The 26,435-nt window shown below is 33.7% G+C and overlaps 1 protein-coding gene across 4 annotated transcripts in view; it reads right to left on the bottom strand.

Annotated features, from left to right (window-relative positions):
- SEMA3A (semaphorin 3A) overlaps nucleotides 1–26,435 on the bottom strand; it is a 548,751-nt gene that overhangs the window by 242,972 nt on the left and 279,344 nt on the right. For 3 of the 4 annotated variants that reach the window (XM_060414987.1, XM_042248468.2, XM_060414985.1), the window contains one exon: nucleotides 3,744–3,933. In XM_060414987.1, the coding sequence (XP_060270970.1) occupies nucleotides 3,744–3,933 (190 nt within the window). Of the gene's footprint in view, nucleotides 1–3,743; nucleotides 3,934–4,404; nucleotides 4,472–26,435 lie in introns of those variants that run through there. The other variant, XM_060414988.1, reaches the window with a different exon arrangement.

The following is a 26,435-nucleotide window of genomic DNA, read 5'->3' as shown; positions in this document are numbered from 1 at the left end:
ATTTCTGAAAGGTTTTCCTGAGACTCAAAAAGTTCATGCCCACTAAAATACATATACATTAAATTTAACGTGTGACTGTCTTTTAAACCAATATAAATTTTATTATAAAGCATTTTATTACAACTTACCAAGATTGCTTTTATTAACACTAAAATATTAATATAAATTTTGCCCTGAATATATACTTATCTATTCATATATACATATATGTGCATATATGTTTGTGCTTTGTTAGTAGTAATCAAAATCTCTGAGAAGTCAACAAGTTTAATTAGCAAATCATTATTCATACTAACTAAATTTTGAAGTGGTCATATTGTATTGAATAATGGCAAATAAAAAATGCTTTGCAAATTCTGATTCATAATGTTCAGTTTAACATCATCATATATCTGAAACATATGTTTGAGAATTTTGACTTATCTAATAACCCCTTTCTTACAATAATTATCCAATTTGACTGTGAAAAGAAACCTTCACAAAATATGAGAAGAAAGCTTCTGAAAAATCTACTATTTATTTAAGTACTATTTACTAAGTCTTCTATTGTAGATAAAGTTAAAGGAACTGATTTAATCTTTGGATTCACATGATCACCATCATATTCAGACTTGCATATGTCTTTGATTTCTACTAAAACTCAAGCACACAATGTCCTGGAAAAGCTCATTGCATTGAGTGATGGAACATTTGTCATTTGTTTAAAACCCCAAACCTAATTTATTTGCTTGTGATTTCCATAGGTTTTTCTGAAGTCTTCACTGTACCACACACTCCAAAAGGAAAATTTTATGATATTCTGGTATTTCATGGGAAAAGTGAAATTTCACTAGTTCTGTAGGGGAAATAAACAGTTATGCACTGATTTTAAAAATAATAATTATAACATTAGCTATGTTATATGAATTTAAGGAAGGGAAAACTATCTCTGACTAAGTGTTTCTGGAGGATAATTTGTATGTGACTGCTGAGATTTATAGAGTTCTCACATTTGCTTCCCCCACAAGGATTCTAAATCAGATTGGTTCAGAGGAAAAGTGAGCACACCCCATTTTGCTAATATTATCACTTCTCCACATGGTCTTGAAAACATCTATTCTATATTACTTTTTCCTAGAAAGTAAAGAGGTACCTTATTAGATATGTATATACATCTACTACAAAGTCTGACTTCTTGTTTTTTTACTTATTTTTCTCTCTCACTTAACATATCAAATCTCTTTTCTCTCCTATCAGACAAGATGACAAGTAGAGAGTAAGCACAGTGATTGCCTGAAACTTTTTGTCTTGGCAACCTGAGCAATGAGAGAGTTAACTTAATGGTGGATCTTTGAAAACAAGTGACCATGGGAAATTAGAGTTGGCAGGGATTTAACTCTTCATGAATCATGCTAGAATATTTTTAAGAGCAAAGCAGTGAATGTTTTAACCATGTTTGACATCTAATTAAGGGGGAAAAAGAAGGAGCTAAAAAAAAATATCTCTATTATAGTTTAGTAACAAAGTACTGACAGTTGATTACCAGACAGTTGCTTTGGCAAAACAAGTCTACATATAGAGAAAAAAGGTAATGATGTATTAATAAAATGATAGAAGAAAATTGCTTGGGCAATCCCTTTTATTCCTTTTGCTATTCATTTCACCCGTTGTTTTACCAAATTGTCAACCTCTAGGTACATCAATAGAATTGTTATGTAGTTGTAAGGCAGCTTTTGGTTTAAAGGAAAGCAGAATAAGTCTAATGGATACCATTACTAAGAAGAGCTCATAAACACAGTGTCAAATGTACACATCTTGTCAATATATACAGCTCACTTAATTTAGACAAGTTTAAAGCATTTGTGTACAACAAAAGACTATTCTAATGAAATGCTATCTTCTAATATGTGGAAAAACTGGTGCCTCTTCTATTAATGGAGAGTAATCCATTAACATGGAAATAAAATTATTGTAAAATAAATAAACATAATTCTCAATTTTATAATTTATTTAGCACTTAGACAAGTATCTTAAAATACAGTAGATTTTAAAAAGGCATGTCATGTCTAAAACTTATTCCAAAATTATAGCATATATTTATTTACATCTTCAGGAACTAAACTTGTATGTAAAACTCACTCACAAGAAATATAAACTTGGAGAAACTGGACCATCAACCTAAGAATTACTGGATGGACTACTCTCACAGAATAAAAACAGAAAGCAAAAACTGACAAAAACAGAGATATCATAATATCATATACTAGGTAAATAATTTAAAGACAGCTACTATATAAAGATATACCTGGAATTTAATTAAATATTTAATGCTTACTATTTGATTATTTTTAAAAATCTTATATAAATATAATTGCAATTTTGTTTGCTAACATTTAAAATTCATTCTCCTTTTAACAACCAAAAAATTATACCAAAATATAGTCTTCAATTCAATGTATTTTATTTATGTAATAAATCTAAATAAACACATTAATAGGTGTTTAATTTTCTAATCCAAAAGTGTGAAAATTACATCTGTCTTTCTTATTTGTGCTCCTCATTCACCCTAGAGTATTCAGAAAGAGATGTTCCCCATCATGTGAAAATTAAAGAATATGTTTTCTGGCATCAGGTAACGTACAGCAGACAGACATTTCTACAGAGAGGTTCAATAATTTTCTTTCATATTACAGGCTAAAAACAGAGTATAATTGAAGCCTCTCATTGCCCCACCCCCAACTGTAGAAATTTGAGAATCATAAGAAAGCATCACCTTAGGGAGTAAAACTACTTGAGTTAAAACAGTTTAATCTTCAATTCCATTTTAATAATATCTCACTATATAAATATTTTCTTCCATTAAATTTATATACATCATGTTAGAATTTACATTAGCATGATTTTACACATCTGTCTATAAAATCCATCTAAACAACTGTAGAACAAATATTTTCTTTAAAATCCTCATTAAAAAACAGCATATATATTAAACTGTCACCAGACCAACCATGTGATAAGGCTTTTTAATCCCCCTCTTAAATTTATACTTTGTTTTGAAAAGAAGTTCACACAACTAGCTGTACAACTAGAAAGTAGTATCTCTTCAGTTCTCACTCAAGTACATAAGAGTCAAATAACATTATATTTCAAAGGTTTTAGCGTTACACCAATTAGCCAAATACACAGTCTTTTGTATAATCATAACACTGTAGAAAAACTAGTCTGTGCTTTCCAGTTTATATTCTCTTGGCAAACCATGATCTACTGCTTATGTTAAGCATCTGATTGTCAGATTTGAACAAACTGAATATTCATGACAACAATTAACCATTTACTGTCTAAAACTAAGAAAATATAATTTATCATAACAATTATTATATGTGAGGCATACACATCTACAAAGAGACCATTGTTGCAACAGTGGTTTTAAAAAATATTTTAACAAGAGTAGAGTGAGAAAAATTAACAGGATATATGATCACATATACGGATCTGTATTTACCAGGCATTCAGCTCTTTTCTGCAAATGTGATTAAATGCTCTTTGTTTGCATTTAAATTGTCATATATCCAACAGAAGGCATGATTTTATAAAGAAAAAAAAAGTGTTTCAATCATCTCCAAAAGACCCACACAATCACAAAGGTTTCTCAGGTTAAACTCAAGGTTTTAAGGTTTGGGTTGGGAGGGAGTTCAAGGAATAAAAAGGCAGGGGGCAGCGGGGAATTAGAAAGCTAGCCAAATAAAAGGAAAAGAAAAACTTACCTTTGTAGGATAATTTCAGTCTTGGCACATTGTTTTTCCCATTTTGATAGTTTGCTCTTGCTGTAAGTAATACTCCCCAGAAAAGACAGACAATCCTAGCGAACCAGCCCATGCTGCAGACGCTGTTGGTCCTATGCTGCTTCAGTCCGTCCTGTATTGTGCGGCCAGAGAAGTTCAAACAATCTGGAAACTGGAGGTAACAGGTGATTTAGGTCAGTTTCATTCATAAATGCAGACAATCAAGACCTCCAGGCAACACTAACACCTCTTCTTCTGTAACAGTCACTGAAGCACAGAAACTTCAAACCCTCCAAAAAAAAAAAAAAGAATCGAGCCAGGCACCGGATAATGAGGCACAACTGTTGTGTGGAAAAAAAAAAAAAAGAAAAAAAAGAAAAGAAAAAAAAACAAGGCTGCTGCAGTGGTGCTTAAGAAGCAGTTCCTTTTATCTAGGTTCTTCTGATAGCTGGCGGACTCTAATCCTGTTCCCTGCTTCATTCGGCTCCGGCTCCGGGGAAGCAGAATGAAAGGGAAACAGAGAGAGAGAGAGAGAAAGAGAGAGAGAGAGAGAGAGAGGAACCGTGAGCAGCGCGGACTTTTCCTGTACACATGTAGGGAGAGATGACACAAGATCCCACAGACAGGTTTTCCCAACACTCACTAGACTGGCTGACAATGGGAGAACAGGCAAGCTCAACCCACTCCCCTTCCCTCGTGTCACACAACACATGCAAAAAACATCTCGTAGAGATTACAGCCGGGAGCAGAACCCTCCAGCGTGCCTGTGAAAGGCATGTAGCTATAAATTTACTTCCCAAGGCAAGCGTTGTTTTATAGCCATTTTTAGGTGCAATTTTGAGAAAACAATCTGAATTCTGCTACCTACATAATTTACAACTCATGCTCATTATATAATTCTGCTTGAACTTGTGTGGTGTATGTGTATATGTATGTTTATGCCTGTATACATATGTAGGTATGCATATATATGTCTGTCCTTTTCATCAGTATAACTTTAACCACTGAAGGTTTTAAAGCCTTGTTAGCGATTGTTCCCTTCTCCCAACAAACCCCCTCGGATCAACCACCCCCTCCCCCGCCCCACTGCAAATTCAGGGAAGAAATTCCTAGTAAAGCCCATTTCAACAATCAGTTCGAGACAAATATAGGTCCACTGAGAATTATAAATTACAACAAGGGATTCTCAAAAGGATACTCAGAATTTTAAAACATCTATGGTTTTTCAGCTTCTGGAATGCTCTGGCTAACGTTTCCAATGCATCGCATCTCATTAATTAAAGCCACTTCCCTAGTTTTGGTTTAAAGAGCAGAGAAAGATGACAAAGTTCACAAAACTCCCTGCTGAGTGTCAAGGACTAACATAAAGAGAGTATCTGTGTCTTCATGAGCTGGTGAAGGGTTACTAAATTTTCTGTGGACACACATGTATTTATGCAGTCATACAAATACCTCTAATTCTTTCCTAAATAGGCATGTCTGAGGTGTTTAAATTTCCTTTTCTATTTTTCTTTCAGTTTTTCCCAGAGCTGATATCCATATAGGATTGTGTGTGTATGTGTGTGTGTGTGTGTGTGTGTGTGTGTGTGTAGGAAGGGTGCATAAAAATCAAAGAATTTTCCCCGTTATATTCCCCAACTCTCTCTAATTTGCACCCTCCCCCAACCCCAGGTACAACACACAGGTTAGAAATACAGAGGAGAGGACTGTTCCAATAATATGGAAATTACGTGGCTGAAAGGAGAAGGTGAGTTTGCAATTAAAAACATGAACACTCATTGAAAGTGGTTTAGTATTCATATGTAAAAAAAAAAAAAAAATGACCTGAGGATTGTCACGACAGCTTTCATTACTTAATGTCTAACAGACCAATAGAGAAAGAGCAGCTCTCTCTGTGCACAAGTGTGTGTGTGTCTGTGTGTGTGTCTGTATTTGCCTGAGAGTAGGCGGAGGAGGAGGAGGAAGAGAATGAAAAGGATTTAAAGGGGGGAGAATGGGTGAAGGGGAGGAGGAATTCCGTGTCTACTCCATTAGATTGATTCATCAAATAGACCGTATTGTATTTGTCACTTCCCACAAGCCTATTGATCAGTCAGTATTGTTAAGAAAATAAAATCCAAAAATAATGTTGATTTTACTGATTCCCACACTTGTTATCCTGAGCACTTTTCATGCTCTAGGCAATGGATTAAGGCTACAAATGACAAGAGGCTTGTCTGTCTTCCATGGATTACTCTCTATAGACATTCATTCTGTGGAGGAATTCATGTCACTTTGGGATTATTTAGGAGATTGGACTAATGGATTATTCTATCGAAATATCACATACGATTATTTTAAATACTTTACATAGTTACGCCATTTTCACTAATATATATTTTAAATATTTATTTTCTCCAGCTCTTGTTACCTCAAGTAGGAGAGCAAGTTTATATTTGTCAAAACTAAACAGGATAAGCAAATTTAGAAATGTATCCATTTCACTTGTGTAATGTCTAATCCTGAAACATTTTGATGCGTTCCAGGAAAAATAAAAGATTGTAGGTAAAATTCAGATAAAAGAGGGTGAGAATTGACTCCATGGAGATGAAAGACAATCTATATTTTGGACCACAAAATCAGGACAGAATTATTTCATTTTCTAAAATAAATACTTTAAAAGTGAAGTCAGAATTGGATACCATAGACACCCCCCATGTTTATATCCAAACACAGGTTTCTTTTTTAAAAAATTCTGCTGTATTTATTTACATTTGATATTATTCTTACTCTCTGAAATTGTTATGATCTTTAGGTCTTTTCAAATATTTGAAAGTTTAATGAATTCACATTTACTTCTCCGTAGATTTTTTAATTTAAAAAGTGTAGAATAGGAAGTTCTTTTTGTAAGTATAACTGTTCTAGACTTATTACAAAAATAGACAAGTGTGACCACAGATAGACTGTTTTTTAATGTAGAAAGAAAGATAGAAAGAAAAGGAGGGCAGAGAGAAAGGAAAGAATGTACTACGTGCCTGAAAAATATTTGCCAAAGTATTTGTTATATTATATTTCTACTGATTTCTCAATTGACATTGGGGATAAATAAAGTTGTTTTCCATGTTTTCCTTATACACCCAAACATGTGAGGGATAATCAAGGTTAAACCTATTTCCCAGTTGTACACAGGGTGTGTAATTGCTCAGTCGTGTCTGACTGTTTGTCACCCCATGGACTGTAGCCCACCAAGTTACTCTGTCAGTGGGATTTTCCAGATAAGAATACTGGAGAAGGTTGCCATTTTCGTCTCCAGGGGATCTTCCTGATCTAGGGATTCAACCCTCATCTCCTGCGTTGGCAGGTATATTCTTTACCATTGTGCCACCTATTTCTCGATTGAAGTAGATGCGAAGTTGAGGTGGACCTGGGTGAGTGTTTCTCAGAATCTATCAACATCTCCATGCTTGAAATGTGGACTTTGATTCACCTCCCAAGAAACATCACTCCCTACTCTGAGAATATGTGAACTCAGCCCTGACACAGTCAAGCCTGCTGTATTTACCACATTAACCATTGATCTTACTGCATTACTTACATTTTTAAAAGTCAGAAATAATATATTGACCTTTTAACATTGTATTTTTTAAGGTACAAGTGAAAAATCTTATTTTGTTTCTCTTAAAGCAATATCTCTATTTTCAATTATTTTCTAACCCACAATCTACATCATGTGCTATAATTAACTCTACTTGCAACTGAGCTCCTAATATCTTCTTAAATTTCAAGTTTTCAGATGTGACTAAGTTCTGCTACAGAGTCAAATCTGAGCAGGTGTTTAATATGGTGATCATGCTGTTGTATACATTTCTGTCAAATAAATCTGTAGTTTTTAATCTCGCCTCCCTCCATATTGAGATGGATTACAGAGACTTCCAAGTATAAAACTCTGACAGGCAGTTTTCTGGGTGGTGTGCTTGATTTTCTAGAGAAGCAACTCTTCCAACTTCACTACAGGTTGGTTAACTCTTCTTTCTCAATTAAGATTGGTATAGTTGTAGAAGATAGATGTTAAAGCAATTTTCCATAGGAAATGTATTTTTGATCTTTTCATCTATTAGTTAAAAGCAATGTGTACATTTTCAATGTCTACTTCATATAGTTTATTATTTATTATGAAACACACTGAGATGGCAATAAACATTGTGATTTAATAGCAGAAATTGTTCTAATTTGTGAGATGGTATTTCAAGTGCTTCTCTAGTTTATAGACACCCTGATACTTTCTGTGAGTGGTAGGCAAAAATACTTGCCATATTTGTACATAAAAGAATATAAGGAGAAACATTGTTCAGATATAATTAAAAGGTTGAGTGGAGTAAATGTACTTGAAGTTATGGTGTACATCATTAAACACACCTGTCTCTCCCTGCAATCCCACTCCACCCCAGTTAGATCTAGAAAACACCCTCAAAATGTGTGCCACCCACAGAACTAGATGCCTCTTTAAGAGAAACTACTGAGTTAAGAATTTCAAAATGCATTGGATAACCAGCTCTCCTACGAAACAACACCAAGAAGGAAAACAAACACTAAAAAACAAATAAAAATTTCCATATTCTTCCCAAGGTGCTATTCAATTGAATCAAGAAAAAAAAAAAAAACTGTATTGGTTTCTATTCAACATCTGCTATTTCCTTTTTTTTTTTTCTTCAAAGGAATGCTTCATTAGTATATGAGAAAGGCCTGTGATCAACAGAATTATAGCAAATGTCAGAGTAGAACATTTGCCCTTGCTCTGACATCTCATGCTGGAAATTCATTTTTAATGAGGGTTTTTCTGGTAAGGGAATTTGAATCTCTTTTTTTTTTTTCTAAAAAAGAAATGTGTGGGTGAAAACATTCTTTAGAAGATCAGAAGACATCTTATTAATTGGGAAAACTAAATAGTTGATGTATTATTCATTCCAGCTAAAAAAAAAATGATAGTTATTTAAGAACTACTGTGGTAGTCGCTGAGAACTGGGGGTGGCAGGTTAAAAGCAATATTTAAGAAATTAAATTAAACTTTTTATAATCTGACCCTTATGAATGCTTTTAGTATAAGCCACATGTGAAAGCATCAGTTGAGAAGAGAGACTGGTAAGAAGCAAAGGCAATTCAATCTCTAGGGAAGCATTAACTCCTCCCTTCCCCTCCTACACACCCATGAACAGAGATCTCAGTAAAAGAATCGAGTAGTTCCTCCAAACTGAATTTTCAACAGTGTAAGCAAAAAACAGCTTTATGTTTTTTCTTGTGACATCACTGTTAATTATATTTAAGGTAAATAGGGACTCGAGATAAAGGCCCTTTTGTTTTTCAAATGAATTTACATGATAGATCAACTCAGGAGTTCAGAAACTGGCCAGTCACATTATTTGTGACTCTAGGTTTAAAAAAGTTTAAATAATTAAGGGGTATCAGAAATTGCAGGAGGAGGCTCTTTAGTGTTCAGGTAAAACGATAGCTTCTTTTTCCTTGAGGATTTGAATCACAGGGCTAGCAGGCAAGTTTTATTTCACTTGTGTGGGGAATAGAAGAGAGTGACCAAAAAAAAAAAAAAAGATGCATAAAATTTTATTTATGTTTAGTGTCTATGCAGCCAAAAGTGGCTAAAATCTAATTATAGGGATGGGATTTATCGTTTCCACAGTCTCTCTTTTCTTTCAACTTCTTAAATCAATCATATTTTTTAACATTTCAAAATGTTTTGCACATGGGATTTTTCCTTTTTCACCTAGTTAAGGAGCAGAATCACTACAGCTTCTTTATTCGATTATCTGATAAGTGAATGCAGTTTTCCTGAATATTAATATATTGAAACAATAAGACACGGAAATACCTGTGTAGGTTTTTGCTATTGTGGTTGTTGTTTTGTTTTGTTTTTAAGTGAGAGTGTCTCCACCTCAACTCAAATGGAACAAGAAAGTTTCCAAGTGAGACAAAAATCCCATTGTTAATACTGATCAGTACAGGGTAGGCAGTGAGGAGGAAAAAATGAGGCGTCCGTGGAATACAAATGAAATGAGCAGGTTGGCTGTTGAGTGTTGCAGGATATGAAGTTATTAGTTATTTGCTTTCAGCAAAGGCATAGCACACAGCTTCTCACTGAATAAATAAATAAGCAGATCTGTACTAAGCAAACACAGTGAAGAAACTGCGCAGTATTGTTTAAAGGATTACTTTACATCTGACTCAGGCAAAGTAGATGCATAGTTTCCCTTTGTTACCACTGAAAAGAATGTGGCACCTTAGATCAACTTTACTAAAATCTGTATGTTCTAGGAAGGGAAATTTTTTTTTTCCTTTCTTTTCTTTTTTTAAAAATGTTTTTAAAGAGTTTGAAACTGATAAGAATAGGGAACAGAAATGCTGAAGCCTAGAAGTAAAGCTACTTAAAAGGGTTTATTATAAAGGCAAAACCAAGTGTTTGGAGGATGGTGACTCAAAAACTACAGAGCATTCTGCTTTTCAAGGGCACAGATTTCTCCAAATTGCAAGAGTTAGGAAAGACTTCAGTTGTTTTCTTCCCTATTCTGTATTGTTTCAAGTGTTAAGTGTCATTTAGTCTAGTCTATGCCCTCCCTTTTCTTCTTTTGTGATGTGGGGGTGGTGTTAGAATTATATGCCCGGTTTCATTTCACTGTCTTGGCTACAGAAGCAGCTGTCACCTTATGGGAGAGATTAGGAAATGCCTTGTTTATTAGTTACCCATTATTATTATTATCTACAAGTTATTTATATAGATCATTCAAGTCTTCCCCATTTTCCTCTGGAAGTATTCAAAGAATAAGTCTCCTTGAAAATCAATTAACAAAAATTCATTTTCTCATTTCTACCACACCAATGAAAAGGGAAAATAACATCAATATGTCCACCCTTGAATCTTTTTAAATTACAGATCCAAGTTGAAAATGGTTTGACTAGCAGACTTAAATGGCAAATGTGATTACTCTCTTGCTTGATTTTTCAAAGTTGATGTATAACTTAGTAACTTAAAGCACTTAAATGTCCCTCAAATGCCTCAAATATCTAATAGAATATTATAAGACACTCTTTGCAGCATAAAAATAATGTTCACTACAACAAGCCATGTTCTCACAAAATTTTAACTCTCTTATCTTAAAGTTTAGCAATTAACAGTAATAATTTGCTGATGATACATAAGAAAAAACCCACTAGTTAAGTTTTAACTTAAATTTTTAAACAAGTGTAATTCTCATTGTGTAACTTTGTAGAAGTAGCATTTGATGGTTTTTGATAGAATCACATAGTTTGGTAGTCTTGCTTTGACATATTAAATAGTTACTGCCAGCTTAATAATGCTGTGAAACCTATTTAAATTTCCTTAAACTAAAATAAAAACACTAAAGAGAAATAATAAAACTAAATTTGAGTGAATCAAGCTAAATGTAGTAATCTATTTCTTAGACTGACAACATGAGTTTGTAGGTGCTTGCCACTGTGTGTAACCCAGCACAGCTAATTTGGTTTTAGTGACACAGTTTTAGATACAGATATATGTATTTTTTCTTTACTCTCAAATCCAGTCACTTTTGAAACAATTTCAGGTCTCATATTTCTTGCATTGTTGCTTTTATATTTACCCATTTATTCAACAAGATTTTGAGAATTGCCTAGGTGTCAATCATTTTGTCTTGTAAAACAAATTACATATTTTTTGAGAATTAATGATATGTATTCCTAATAAGTAATGCCTATTTATCTTTGTAAAAAACTTCTCTAACATAAATATAAAAAAATCTACAAAGTTTTCTGTACTTCTTTTGGGCTGGAGAGAGATTTATTTATTTACTTATAATACTTTTCTACTGCTATTTTCTTTACATCAAATCCTGTGTCCATTTTCATTTCTTCTAGAAATATTCCTCTATTATTGTGGAAGATGCTACCTGATGACAGAATGTCTGCACATTTCGCTGGATTAATTCTGATCATAGGCTATTGTAGTCTCTTAAAATTAATATGCTTATATTAGGATTTCACAGTAGGAAATCAGGGTATAAGATCGCTTTAAGAAAAAAAGACTTGCATAAATTTTCACAATGCTTTGTGACTGTTCTGGAAGCTTTCTCCCCTATGATTCTGTGGTGCTAGGTGCATACATCTATTTTAGTTCTTATTACTTTGTATTATAATAGATTTCCTCAACAGACTCTAATCGCAAAGAGAACAGAAACTTTTTCTCATTATTTTATTTTCATTGCTCAGCATAACTTCTGGCACAGAGTAAAAATCTATTAATTAACAGATTAATTAATTAATTAAAGAGTCAGGGGAAATATATGCTAGATAGGCCCAGGAATCTCACAATTTTAATAAATAGTTTGGTAGAAATTGTTTCTTTGCAGATACAATTATACTAGTTTTCCATGTTCCTATATTAAACATGGGTTGGAGTGCAGACAGTAAAACTGAGAGATTTCTAAATTGTTCACATAAAATGCTGCTGAAGAAACTATTTTATAGTCCATAAAATATCTTTTGGTCTTTTCTTCAAAGCATGGAAAATTTTGCTATTTTGTTATTATTATTTTTATTCAATATATATTTCTTCTCATAATTAAGACCTGTCTTCAGATTCCCTATAGCCTGAAAACTATTAAAGTATGTTGCTAGTATGGACATTAATCAAAATGAAAATTCTACAGAGTTAGCAAATATACAGTGTTTTCAAATGGCAGTCCGTTCTCACTTTTGTTTTATTAAAAAAATTTAGAGATGTTTATAAAACTCCCAGGAATAAAGTCACCAAAATTGTGAAAGCCACCATAATGTATATGAGATAGGACATCTGGATTGAAATCACAAGATCACAATTTGTAGCAATACGTTTGAAATGTTAGTTTCTTTAGCTAGAAAAGATATTGGTCATCTTCTGGTACCTAATGGCTGTTACGATCAAATCAGTTATCATATTTGACAGTACAAGGATGTCCAGGGAGTTAGCATTTAAGGTAGAGTTCCCACCATCACAGAGCATGTCGTCAGACTCTGCAATCACAGAGTTTGACCAAAACCTCTGAGCATGAGAACTGAATATGGATGGCCAGGGTGACAAGTAAATATTGTTGGTAAAATATAGCGATTCTAAAATGCCCTTTGAAGAAAGAAAAGACAATTCTTTGAGAAACTTTGCAAATGCTAGATGGAAAAAGAAGAAAGAAGCATATAGACTGTTATTACTTTGGGGTATTGAAACATTATACATTAAGTATTACATGCTAGATTTTAAATGCACCAAATTTACATATCAAGTGCAGCAGGTTTGACCAAAGAATAAGATAGCTAAATTAAAATATGAAGACTAGAGAAGGCAGCAGCAAGTAGAGAACCTCTGCCTTAGATTAACAAGCATGTGGTTGCCTTCGCTAATCAGCCTTCCACCCATAGGCAGCTGCAAATTGAAGGAGAGCAGCATTTCACATCTTAATAAATCACTGGTGACTCACTTGGCCAGATGTGGGTTTGAGATCCTCCACCTTTCACAGCTTATACAGTACAAAAAGAATTGTATCTTTTACGGTAACTCAAGTTTTAAATTAGTAAAAGACCCGTTACTAGCACTAAATCCTCAATATGCAAGTTTTTTTTTTTTTAATCTAAGTTGCAAACTTCATGAATCCGTATTTACATTTCAGAGCATATTATTTTCCCAGAAAAGTGTCATGCTTAACTTTAGGAAGCAGAGAAGTTTAGGTCAACAGGTGAAACACCTGTACAACTATTATGGGAATATTTCCTGCTACTATTTATACCCTAAGACATTACATCTTATAGGTCATCAGCATTCTTTAGTATTTTAACTGTTCAAATTTTGTTTCATGCTGTTTTCAGAACACTAGGGAATCTTGATTGGCTGGTAAATAAGTTAATTTTCTATTCTAGTGGAATGTTTTACTATAATAGTTTCAACAGGAACATTTTCCCTTTTACCTTTATCATTACTGTTAAAACACAATGGCAAAAACAGGACAATGATTGATATTACACAACTATCTTTGAGCAGTTTCTCGAATTAACAAATGGATACCCACAGTGTATCACTTAGATTCACAAAATATATTGTTATGGATATATTAAATTATAAAATAAGTCCATTTGTATTTATTTTTCACTTTAATTGCCAGATATTAAAACATTAAGAAGTATGAAAATACAATCAAAATCTGAATAGAATTACAATTTTTATTTTTGTATAAGGATCAGTCCATTGCAAATCTTTCTAGATTTATTAGCCATAAGTAGTGGGATATGTTAAGCAGATTTTAAAGACAGACTCATGTTTTATAAACCTCTATGGAATTTAAAAAATCTGTCCAGTTGTATTCCCTCAAAAAATGCTGTGTTTCAAATGTGTTTAGCAGCATTTTCAAATGTGAATTCAATAAATGTAGAAAGCCACTTAGACTCCTGCTAAATTGAGTCTATCAGAAAGTGGTTCAAATATCACTAATTGTTTTATAAGAATAATCATATTGTAGCTTTAAACAAACTTAAGCTTCAGTCTACTTTAAGACTGGAGTGCCAGGATGAAAATAAAGACCCTTCGGCTCAAATAGAGACTATTGAGTTACATTTAACAAGATGCAGGATGTGGCACTTGAGGGATCTAACACTGGCGGGCTGTGTGCCACCCCAGCAGCGAGATCAGGTTTCCTTTGCCTCAAACGATTTCAGAATAATTTCATAAAAAATACATGACTGACACTATAGCTTTCTTCCCATTCCTATATATTTAAATGTCAATATCTTCATAATGCTTTGGAATCCTTTAAAAATACCAGAAAAGAAAGTGAAATAAGACAGCAGTTTCACTTAGGTGAATTTTATTGTACAAATTAAGATGACCTTTAATTTACTCTAAAGGTTTTCCCAAATTGCTCTTACTTTTCTTTCTTTCTTTTTTGTGGTGTGTTTTCACTAAATGCATTTTGGGATACTTTCCACAGCCCTTTCTGTCAGCTGTAAATATGAGCAACTGGGTACTGTAAAAAAAAAATATGGGTAAGTTATCTTTTTCTATATACATTATCATTATAGTAAGTGTCCCCTTCCCTTGTTCAGTCTATCTCTAATTTGGTTATTCTCCTCTTTAAATTCAATTCTCTAGAAAATCTTACAAAATAAATTATTTTAACTCTAGTCATTCCAACACTCATTATGCATTATGAGCCAAATCTCTATACATATGTATTGTGTTTGGGCATGTTTTTATGTATTCATTGTGTCAGTATAGTGCACACATCATGAATGTATTTGTCTTCAATAGCACTTTAATTATAGGACATCTTCAATGGTGATGGTCATATGGATTACTTCCTGCGAAGTTCCTAGGGCAATTTCTTTCCCACAATGGGTCCTCAATAAATGTAAGTGAATGACTTCCTGACTATTGTTATGGATCCTGGGAGATGCAGGATGGGGTTGGCAGCAAGAGACAAAGCTGGCTGTCAAAACTGTTATATTCAGATGAACAGAGAATCTTAAAGTTTTCAGAAGCACTCTGCCTATTCTGTCAAAAACTGATTGAAAGAACTGTATGGATCCTGAACTCAGGCAGATTGGTTTGAAAAACAGATCCCAGATTTCAAGAAACTGGTCAATGACTAATTTACTTCAGTGTATACCTGTGGTGGATTCATGTTGATGTATGGCAATTCCAATACAATATTGTAAAGTAATTAACCTCCAAAAAAATAAAAGAAAAGAAAAAAAAGTTAAAACTATGATGGTTTAAAACTACATTTAACTGAAGAGATTTACTATGTCTTAGTGTGGGATATGCAGAAATGTATTTTGTAGTTGAGTGATGAAATACCTTAAATAATAGAATTTCATTAGGTATGGGTTTGACACAAATGGCTTTCATCTTGCCCAGCTCTCCCCATAAACTAAATATCATGTGTTATAACATTTAAGAAGTAAGTATTCTTCCGATGCAAGTAGATGTGGGAAAAATGTGTCACTCTTTTCCTGGGAGATCATTGGTGCTGCTGGTGGGGGACGCAGGTTCCCTTCAATTGTTCTATGCTACAGAAGTAGCACTATCAAAGAATAAGGCTATATATGTAAGGAGGGTCATAAAACAGTGAGACAGTGAGGAGTTTGATGTTAAGTGAACATGTTTTCCACCAAGAATTTAAAGCATTTTAGTCAAATTTTTTTTTTATATATGCATGTATGCAAGTATATATGTAAACCTGTGTCTATATGTGTTTATATACGATTATATATATATATTTACACACACATATACATATATACATGCTGAATATAATTCAACAAAAACTGATTGAATTTCTGTGTCAGTCATTCTGTGCTAAAATTATAAAAATTCAAAGACAAATGAATACAACCCTTCCATGATGGATTCACAATTGAGTTGGAGAGGCAATGTAAGACTTCTGCTGCTGCTGCTAAGTCATGTCCAACCCTGTGCGATCCCATAGATGGCAGCTCACCAGGCTCCACCATCCCTGGGATTCTCCAGGCAAGAACACTGGAGTGGGTTGCCATTTCCTTCTCCAATGCACAAAAGTAAAAAGTCAAAGTGAAGTCGCTCAGTCATGTCCAACTCTTAGCGACCCCATGGAGTGACGCCTACCAGGATCCTCCACCCATGGGATTTTCCAGGCAATAGTACTGGAGTGGATTGCCATTGCCTTCTCCTAGCCTCTTAGAAATACATACCAACAATCTCCTAGATGCCATTCAATTATAATATTAAACCATATGCAAAAGATAATTAATCTCATTTTTTAAAGTAATCTCATTTTTTAAAGATAATTAATCTCATTTTTAAAAAAGTGCTTAGGTACTTTTAAAAGAGTATTCAGGTGTTTTTAGGTACTGAGGTATTTTTTCAACAATGTGTAATAAAATATTTTTCTTTTTGCTTTAATGATACAAATCCATGTGTGATTTCTGCATTTTAAGTACAAGTAAAACAGTTGTCTTTGACCTATATCCTTGTCGTGAAAAATTACTGCTCTCAGATTTTAGTCTTGGAAAAAGAGATAAAGGGTATTTTCAGAAATCGGATTCAGGATGTAGAAAACTTCAGGTTTCTGATTAGTGCGTTTTAAATTGGTCTAAAGGTAAATACCATCATGGACTGTAGCCTACCAGGCTCCTCAGTCCATGGAATTTTCCAGGCAAGAGTACTGGAGTAGGTTGCCATTTCCTTCTCCAGGGCATCTTCCCAACCCAGGGATCGAACCTGGGTCTCCCGCACTGCGGGCAGACGCTTTACCGTCTGAGCCACCAGGGAAGCCCATGAATATTTAATATTCTAAAAATAATGTTCAAGTTCTAAACAGTATGCCTGATAAAACTAATGGGATAGTGGCCTATACACCTTTATTCAATTTTAAATATAAAAAATTATTTCTTGGTGACTAATAATTGCATTTTAAAATTGTTTTGTTTTTCTTCTGAATGTTTTATTTAGTATTTACTGGAGATGAAAAACCACTTTTCAGACTTATGTTTTGTTATATAGACTTGGAAAGAATCTAGAATGAACTGAAAAACAAAGATGAATTCTGTAACACCTTCTCATTGATCCTGTTTATTTTTGGAATGAGTCTTGCACATTGCTCAGTGGTTTAAGTAGAAACGACAACAAAAGACTCCATTATTTAACCATTTCATGTAATGGTGTGTGTGTGTGTGTGTGTAGTGTGGGAGCTGTGTGTGTGTGTAGTGTGGGAGCTGTGTGTAAACTCAAGTTTGACACGAGTAACTGGATTATTTTTTAAAATAGCAAGTAAGGAGGCAGTACAGTGTGATGAAAGAAACCTGGCCTGAGTCCCTTTATCAGCTTGGGGACTAATGAGTTATGTGTTATTAGATAATGAACTTCTTGAGGCCTCAATGCCTTCTCTATAAATGAGTTAACCAAATGAGATATATTCCACTTTTGATTCCAGCTAGTGCTGAAAATATTATATTTTGTAGTATATTTCCAAGCCATAGTCTGAAGTGTATCACTTAACATTTTAGCAATGTTTAATTATTTTAGTTAGGAGTAAAATTTGATAATTCATACTATTCCATGCATCACTGTAATATCAGTTGAGGAATAGTAAATCTAATATATTATACTGTGCCATGAAAATATTTATGATAGTTCCAATGTCAAATTATTACTTTATTAAATAAAACTTAGTTATAAAATATCTTCTATACTAGTTTCTGAAGTAGGTATTTGGGATGAAAGTCATTTGTGTGGGTGTGATGTTAAATGTAGTTGGCACGATGCAGAACAATTTAGCTGAGGTTAAAGGAGACCAGTTCTGGGTGTTCATTGGAAGGACTGCTGCTGAAGCTGAAACTCCATTACTTTGGCCACCTCATGTGAAGCGTTAACTCATTGGAAAAGATCCTGATGCTGGGAGGGATTGGGGGCAGGAGGAGAAGGGGACGACAGAGGATGAGATGGCTGGATGGCATCACCAACTTGATGTACATGAGTTTGGGTGAACTCCGGGAGTTGGTGATGGACAGGGAGGCCTGGTGTGCTGCGATTCATGGGGTCGCAAAGAATCGGACATGACTAAGTGACTGAACTGAACTGAACTGAAGGTTCCTGGAAAGTGTTTACTGTTTCTATCATTTGAGGAGGAAAAGTTAAATATCTTCTTCAGAGAGGGTTAAAAGAGACTGTAGTGTACAAGTTCAATTTATATTTCTCTCATTTTGTTATATTCAGATATGCATTTCATAGCAGGGAAAACACAAATAATGGTAATAATTTTAATTTCATTTATTTTAATGGCTATCTATCTATCATTTACAGATACTGAAATAGTTGCTATGGGGAAGAAAGTAAATGAATTAGATGTGATTCCTGCCCTTGAGGAGGTCCCAGTCTAGTAGGAACAGTTACAACAAAAGAAGATAGAAACACAAAATGCAAATTGCTTAGATGGAGCAGATGACAGGCATTTAGCCCAGCTGGGATTTTATAGAGGCTTCCTGTGGGAGATTGTGCCTGAACCAGGTCTTAAATGATGAGTAAGAGCAGGTGAAGAAAGATGAGGTGGTCCTGCTAGGACTTCAATCAAAGCACAAAGCCACAAAATCAGAGAACATGTGTGAGTGCAGGAAATGGGAGCAATTTTGCCATTAACAGAGTATAAGTTGCAAAGAGAAGAGAAAGGAGAAATCAGCAGGGGCCACCCAAAGAAGTGTCTATATAGCCATGCTTGTAACTCCAACATAGGTGATGAAAAGACACAGAGGACATCCAAGAGGAGAAAGCCATTGAGAAAAGATTTTCTTTTTAGATAAATGAGGCTGGTTGCAGTGTGAAAACTATAATGACTAGCAACAAGCCTGAAGGTAAGAAGGCCAAATAGGTTTCTCTTGTAACAGCCTAGAGTAGAGGTGACAAGGCCTCTAATCATGGCAGTAGATTATGCAAAGGAGAGAGAAATCAAATAGAAATACGAAGGAAGCATGCTAGTCCTGATGAAATATTTGATAGAGAGGATGGCAAAATGGAATTTTAAATTTCTTGTGCTGTTATTATAGGACTGTAAATGTTGTACACAATACAATTATTTACAGTAATTCTCATGCTTTTGGCATGGATGAATAGTTATTAATTGAAATCAGCAAGAAAAGAAGATGAGCAGATATGTTTGAGCAAAGAGAACAGAGTTCAGTTGTGAACTTACTGGTTTTAATTGAAGATTACTAAGTATATATTTTAGGTTCATATAAGCAGTTTAGTAAATTAGTTGAAAGCTCAAATGTCAAAGATTGGAGTCTATCTAGGGATCAGGGTCAATACAGAGAGAAAAAGTGGGCTGAGGACAGAACTCTGGATGACCTTAAGGAACAGGCACAAGAGGGGAGCCCCGATCAGGGGATATGACAACTAAGCACGGAAGGATAGGAAAAGCAACATCACGGATATCTAGGCGAAACTTCAGCAAGTAGCCAAATGTGGGAGAGGGATGTGGAAGCTGTCCTATGCAAATTCTATTTGAAAAGGTGGTTTGAAAATCATTCTTAGTCCCTACAAAAACAAATCAGAGTTGGGAACAGAAGCCGGATTGCTGTGGGTTTTATGAAAATCAACTATAAGAGAATTAATAGTTATCTGACTTTGGTTAATCAGCTTTCTGCCTTTCTCAAATATGAAATGACACATAAAAATTCTTTACCTTCCTAGTATCTTGAATTCACAATGAGATTTGAAACATCTACTCTGAAAATGGAAACAATTTAAAACACATAACAGTTTTCATTTATCAATACTGCCCTGGGGAATTTGATTTTCTTTTTTCCAAATGCCTTTATTTAAAAAGAAAAAATTCCCAAGTTTATTACAGGCTCCTCATAGAAGTTGATTCACTGATTACAATGTAATATTATGCCCTTAGTTTTTATGGTAGGATGATATAACAAATGATCTCAGGAGGAATACTCTTCCAATGTCTGCAAAACGACTATTCATTATACCAGTCAACATCTCAAATAATGATACACATGATAAATTCCTCTAAGAGTTTAATGCCAGGAAGCTTGTCTCTGATGAAGCACTGATATATTACTTTTTGATCAGTCAATGAGAACTTACTTCTTTTTAACCTTGGTTGATAGGAATTTCAAAATGAAATTTAATGGTCACAGGTAAAACCCAGGTTTTTCTAGTTTCCTGTTTAATTCCTGGAGCGCACCTTTTCTTTTCTTTTTGAGTTTTCTTATTCTGTACTATTTTAGTCATATATACATATATATATATATGTCTGTTTACTGAAGTCCTCTTCAAATGTGATTAAAAAAGATTAATTAGCAACAACAATAAAATAATGGTAATGAAGAATTTAGTCAGCATTTTATTTCATTTTCTATTCTCTCATTTTGAAATTCCTTTTCTCTCCCACATAAGCCCATGCTAGAAAGGAAGTGAAAGTGAAAGTGAAGTTACTCAGTTATGTTGGACTCTTTGCGACCCGTGGACTGTAGCCCACCAGGCTCCTCTGTCCATGGGATTCTCCAGGCAAGAATACTGGAGTGGGGTGCCATTTCCTTCTCCAGGGGAATCTTCCATGTTAGAAGAAAAGTATATTTTGTGTATTATTTTATTAAAGCTAAATTTCTTGAGCATTTAAAGTTAACCATTTCCTTCTTTTTTCATATACTTAATTTCAAGGAGGGCAAAACTCAATTCTAGCTTGGGGAGCATTGCTTATTAATTTACTATGTTTATCATTTTTAATTATATAATCCTTAGCCTAGAACAAATATCAGTGGTGATTTTTCTTACAAGACATTTAGCTGCATTTGGAACTACTTGAGATTGTAATCCATTTCAAACTGATTTTCAAAATAGTATTCTCTTTTAATAGAATACTTTCAGTGTGTTGCCCTTATGCTTCATCGTCCCTAAACAGCATTTTCTAAGAACAATGTGAAGACTTGTAGGTGCAAATAATGAATATAAGTTATGAAATAAGGAATACCAGCTATGGACTTTTACAGTTTGGTGTAGGCAGGAGAATTGGAGAAGTGGAATTGATATTAAAACTAGCAAAATCTCCTTTTTTTATAAAAAGTCCTCAAATATTCTTTACAAGATAAATCCCCTCTCATCCTCATGACCCATCTCAAATGTCACTTTATCTTAGCCCTTCCCTAAAATTCTACACAGTTATCAGTGCCCATTTTTGGATTCCTGACATTCTGCTCTTAACAATTATAATGGAATCTCAAAATACACTGTAATGATTTGTTTAAAGTTCAGCTTCCTTCCTCTCTTCACAGAGAGGAATTATACCTTCTTTGCCTTATAACTTAAGCAGTGAGTAAAGGGCACTTAGGAAAGCCTGGTTTTGAAACCTAAAATATATGAATGAAGAGGAGGCAGACATAGAGTGAAAACTGGAGAATAATGAGGCATTGCTCTAGAATTTAAATGTCACTTTCTAGATAGTCAAGATGATTATAGAAACGGTGACATTTCTACTGATGACATAAGGTAGCAAGAATAAGAGTCCTAGTAAGAATTTGAAAATGTTGGAAAATAAAACTGTCTCTTATGAAGTCAAAGTTAAATCAATACAGTGACCTGGAGTTGCAATGCAAAATTACTGTTAAGACATCACCTGACTCTCAGAACAAAAAAGCTTGAATTGAACATGCCTGACAATATGAGCACAGTGAGCATAGAAAGGTACACATCACAAGGAGGGAGAATAGCCATGAAGGCACGGAGAAAAAAGACTCCAAGCCAGCTCATGGCAGTGTTTAGCACTCAGACTGTACACTGGACTTCCATTATTTGGAAAGGGCAGATCGTCCCAACACTATCATGAAAACACAGGCATCCACCTATGCTCTCAACACAATGCGCTTCAACAACAAACTGTCTTTCCTTTCTCTGGTTTCAAGCAGCATGCTTATAAGGAGAGAATGTGATTGGCATGATAATATGAGCATTATGGGTGTTGTGAGACTTAAGTTTCTTGTAACTTGACAATAAATATTCTGATTGATTACACAGTAATAACATGCATTTGGTTTTTGATTGTATACAATAAGCCAGATGCCCTTATCACCACCTGACATAGTATACATTTTAATTACAAGGATTTTGATTGTCTTCCTCCGTTTAGAAGATAATCTCCAGGTCTAGTATGCTTTATTCTCTAACACCAGGAGTATTACCTGGTACATGGTAAGTGTTATTAATTGTTTATTAAATGAATAAATTTATAACACACCCAGAAGTAAAGCTTGAAAAACTAATGCTCAGAAACAAATATATATTTTTCAGGACCATATAGAAAACATTCAATATTTTATAATAGGGCTGACAAGATCGTGGTGTCAGTTTTTTTAAGTATTTTATGATTACTACTTCTTTACTCCTACAGATGAACTATTAAACATTAATATTCATTGAGCAAATACTTACGATGATCCTTTTTGCCCTTTATTTAAAAATGATGCAGGTAGTAAAAGGTAATCTACCTTCAGATTTTCTAATAGATATAGGAACAGTTGGAAAAGTAGTTCTCTCTATTAAGAATTTGAGAATCTATGGAAGTATATTATATGGATAATTTTTTGTGAGAAGAAAATAGCACAACAGAAGACTAAATTCAAGTCATGCCACTGAGAATAAGAAAGAAATTGTGTAATAACCATTGCCTCTGAGTCATGTTAGGCAGAATGACAAATGGACGATAATACACACAATGACATGGCAGTCTTTGGCTTTGCACAGAGGCCCATAAATATTTTGCACATGCTTGGAATACATGGACGTCCAGTTGACAGACTCTCCAAGAAAATTCTAAAATTAGACACCAGATCTAAATTGGTAGCAGGAATTTAATAAAAAGGGATGTCCTCAGAGGCTTTTAGGTCATCGCACAAAGTGGTCTTCATTGTTTTATTTGGAAAAACAGAGTACAAAGAACTGAACATTAAGGCATCCCCCCCATATTGCAATCAGTTTGAATAGCAGCGGATATGTGATTCATGTTAATTGTGCCAAAACAGCAGCAGCATGAATACTAAATTATTCACCATGTTCACAAACTGTCAAATGGGGCAAATAGCCAACTATTCAAAATAATTGCAAAAAGATTGGCACAGCTGTAATGTATTTTCAATGTGTATTCTCTATCCTCCTGAAACCAATATTCAATGTAGTGAAGCGAATGCTGCTCTTTGATAGAAGAGAATTTAGATTTCATTCATAAGTACTTCAAGCAAAAATTAATTATTTGTACTAAAATTCTCTCATCTCTTATAACTTAAAAACACCAAAATATGTCCAGATAAGAAGTTAGCAATAAAAAGACAATGCTCAAATATATGTTGATCATGTGTTGAGATGTGCTTTGTCTCCTATCATTAAAAGGGAACAAAGTTATTTCTAAATTTCAGGCATATTTTCTGATAATAAACACACATAAAAAATTTAAGTATGTAAGAAATTTAGCTTCCATTTAAAATTTTATGTTATGATAATAGGGCTTGCTAGCTGTACCATGTTCTACAGTGTTTAAATACAATTCTTTTTTAAAAGATAAGGGAGAGAACGAGGGGGAGACAAGCAGGGAAACAGAAGGGAAGGAGAGGGAAGAATGAAGAAATCAAACAAGGCAAGGTTTAAAATCTTTCCTTATAAATATCTTCCTCTGGACACTTAGATCTACCCTTTAACTTTTTCAAGCACTCATTCTTCTGCCAGTAAGAATAGATTTATGAATAAATTCACACCTAATTGTACTATTTTGAATAAAGTTTCTAATTTCCCTACCTACTCATCATCAGTTACTATTATTTAATAGAAATAACAGATTTCCCATTCATATGGGCTATGCAAATAGTTTAACATTAAAATACTAAACTATTTAAAAATTATTTTTATAAATAACTTTTGAAATGTGCTGAAGATTTTATAGCCCCATTCTGGTTAATAATGAAGAAATATTTGATTGGTGATGAGTATTTATTTATGATGGAAAATGAAGAAAGAGGGATTATTTATACAGTAAATTTTTTTGATAGAGCTCAAAAGGAATTCAAATTTAATCTTAGATAAATGTCAATAATGAAAAATATTATTTTCTACAAACTAATATGATAAGATTATAGTTTTATATCTAAAAAAAAAAAATGACACAGGCAAATTTATCCTAATACCAAATCTGAGATTTAATATATAAAATACTGATATATTTTTATTAAAGTTGTCTCCATTTATGCATATTATTATTAAGGATGTTTGTGCCATGCTATATTAATAATTGTACTTTTCAGAAGAGCATTATATTTCTACTTTATCTCAGTGTGAATAAATTGAGATAAAGGTAATTCATTAAATAAGCTCAGATACTTGTGATTTATGAAGTTGTAAAATATAATACAGATATTTTTCCTATATCAGGTTAAGAAAAAGCATTTTTCTCATACAATGTTAATTTACTGCATTCATATTTATATCAAAATATCTACTTGTCATTTAATATATAATTTTTACTTAAGTTTTTTTCTGAAATGTATTTTTAAAACAGAGACACAGATAAACTGTGTATTTCAGAACACCAACAGGAAAAATATTTTCAAAAAGAAAACTGAAATATGGTGTTTAACTATTAGCTACCTCTTTCTCTGGAAGGATTACCATTGACCTTAAGCTTAGTCATATGATTTGTTTTGACAATGAAAAATGAACAATGCTGCTGTAACTTTTGAACAGAACTTTTAGAACCATATTGGAGTTCTCCCATGTTTCTTTCTCTCTGTTTTGTTTCAGAAGAGGTTACTCCTTCAACTTGTAGCCCAAGTGAAGACTTGGATCAGAGACAGAGGAAACTTGCAAAAAGGTATTTAGTGAGCAAGCAATCAATCTTGAGATTTGGTGCTGTGTCTACAGAAGCACTCTTAAGCCTAAAATGACTGACATACTGTTGCTTGCCATCCTACCCTGAGGACCATCTTATTGTTCTTAATTCTGATTCTTAAGTTATTTCCATTCAAAATCCCCATTTAACATTTTATAAACTTCAGACTATATAATTTGTAGATACTTTTAGAAATAGCCAATTGATATTGAAAACTCCAAATCTACTAATTATTTTGTGGCCTTAATGAAATATTCAATTTGAATTTATAGTCATCACTTAAAAGTGAAAGTGATTCAGTCATGTCCAACTCTTTGGGACCATATGGACTGTAGCTTGCCAGGCTCCTCTGACCATGGAGTTCTTCCAGCAAGAACACTGGAGTGTGTAGCTGTTCCTTTCTCCTGGCGATCTTTCCAACCCAGAGGTTGAACCCAGGTCTCCTGCATTGCAGGCATATTCTTTACCATCTGAGCCACCAGGGAAGCCCAAAACTAATCAGTTGGCCTTCATTAAATCATGGAGATTAATTTAATTTCTTAAAAAGAAATAAGATAAAATTAAAAATAAATGAAGCATTAGTGTGTTTACAGATTCAAATAGCATATAGTAATACAGCATATAGTATATAGCAATATAATTGCCACATTTAGTATGATCTCAATTTCCTGTAATTTAGTCCTTTTTCATAATTTCATGGTCCTCTTAAAGAACCAGCTTTAAGAGATGAAGAAATACTACATTTTATATTTGCTATTCAACCACCTATTTTCAATTTTGTCATGCCTCCTTTTCCTAGGATCCCAACAATTAATGTCCTAATCAAAATAAGATACATATTTTGATCTTTTACTTACAAAAGAACTATTTTTTTTTTAAATGTTGATATAGAGGACCCACAAAGCACTCAATGCTCCAGTCAGAAAGACTGACTCTATATAATCAGTTCCCTTTGGGTTCTACTAGTGGCTCCACACTAAAATCAGAACACTGACAAGCTGCTGAGGGCGATATTTGATTATCTTCAATGGAAACTAAAAGAACCTTTGCTAAAGATATTTATTTCTTGCGTCTAAGAATCCTATATTCTCATCTACTTCCTAATAAAATGAATTAATTATGTAGGGCCTGGCAAGAGATAAGAAGTCTTTTCTGATGTCTGTTGAAGGTCCCTAAAAACAAGTCATCACACACACAGACACACACACACAGAAGTTGCTTAGTCGTGTCTGACTCTTTGCGACCCCATGGACTGTAG

Source organism: Ovis aries, chromosome 4 (genome assembly GCF_016772045.2).
Source record: "Ovis aries strain OAR_USU_Benz2616 breed Rambouillet chromosome 4, ARS-UI_Ramb_v3.0, whole genome shotgun sequence".
Classification (NCBI taxonomy): Eukaryota; Metazoa; Chordata; class Mammalia; order Artiodactyla; family Bovidae; genus Ovis; species Ovis aries.
Note: the sequence above shows the minus strand (reverse complement) of the source record. Positions and strands in the feature narration are given on the sequence as shown.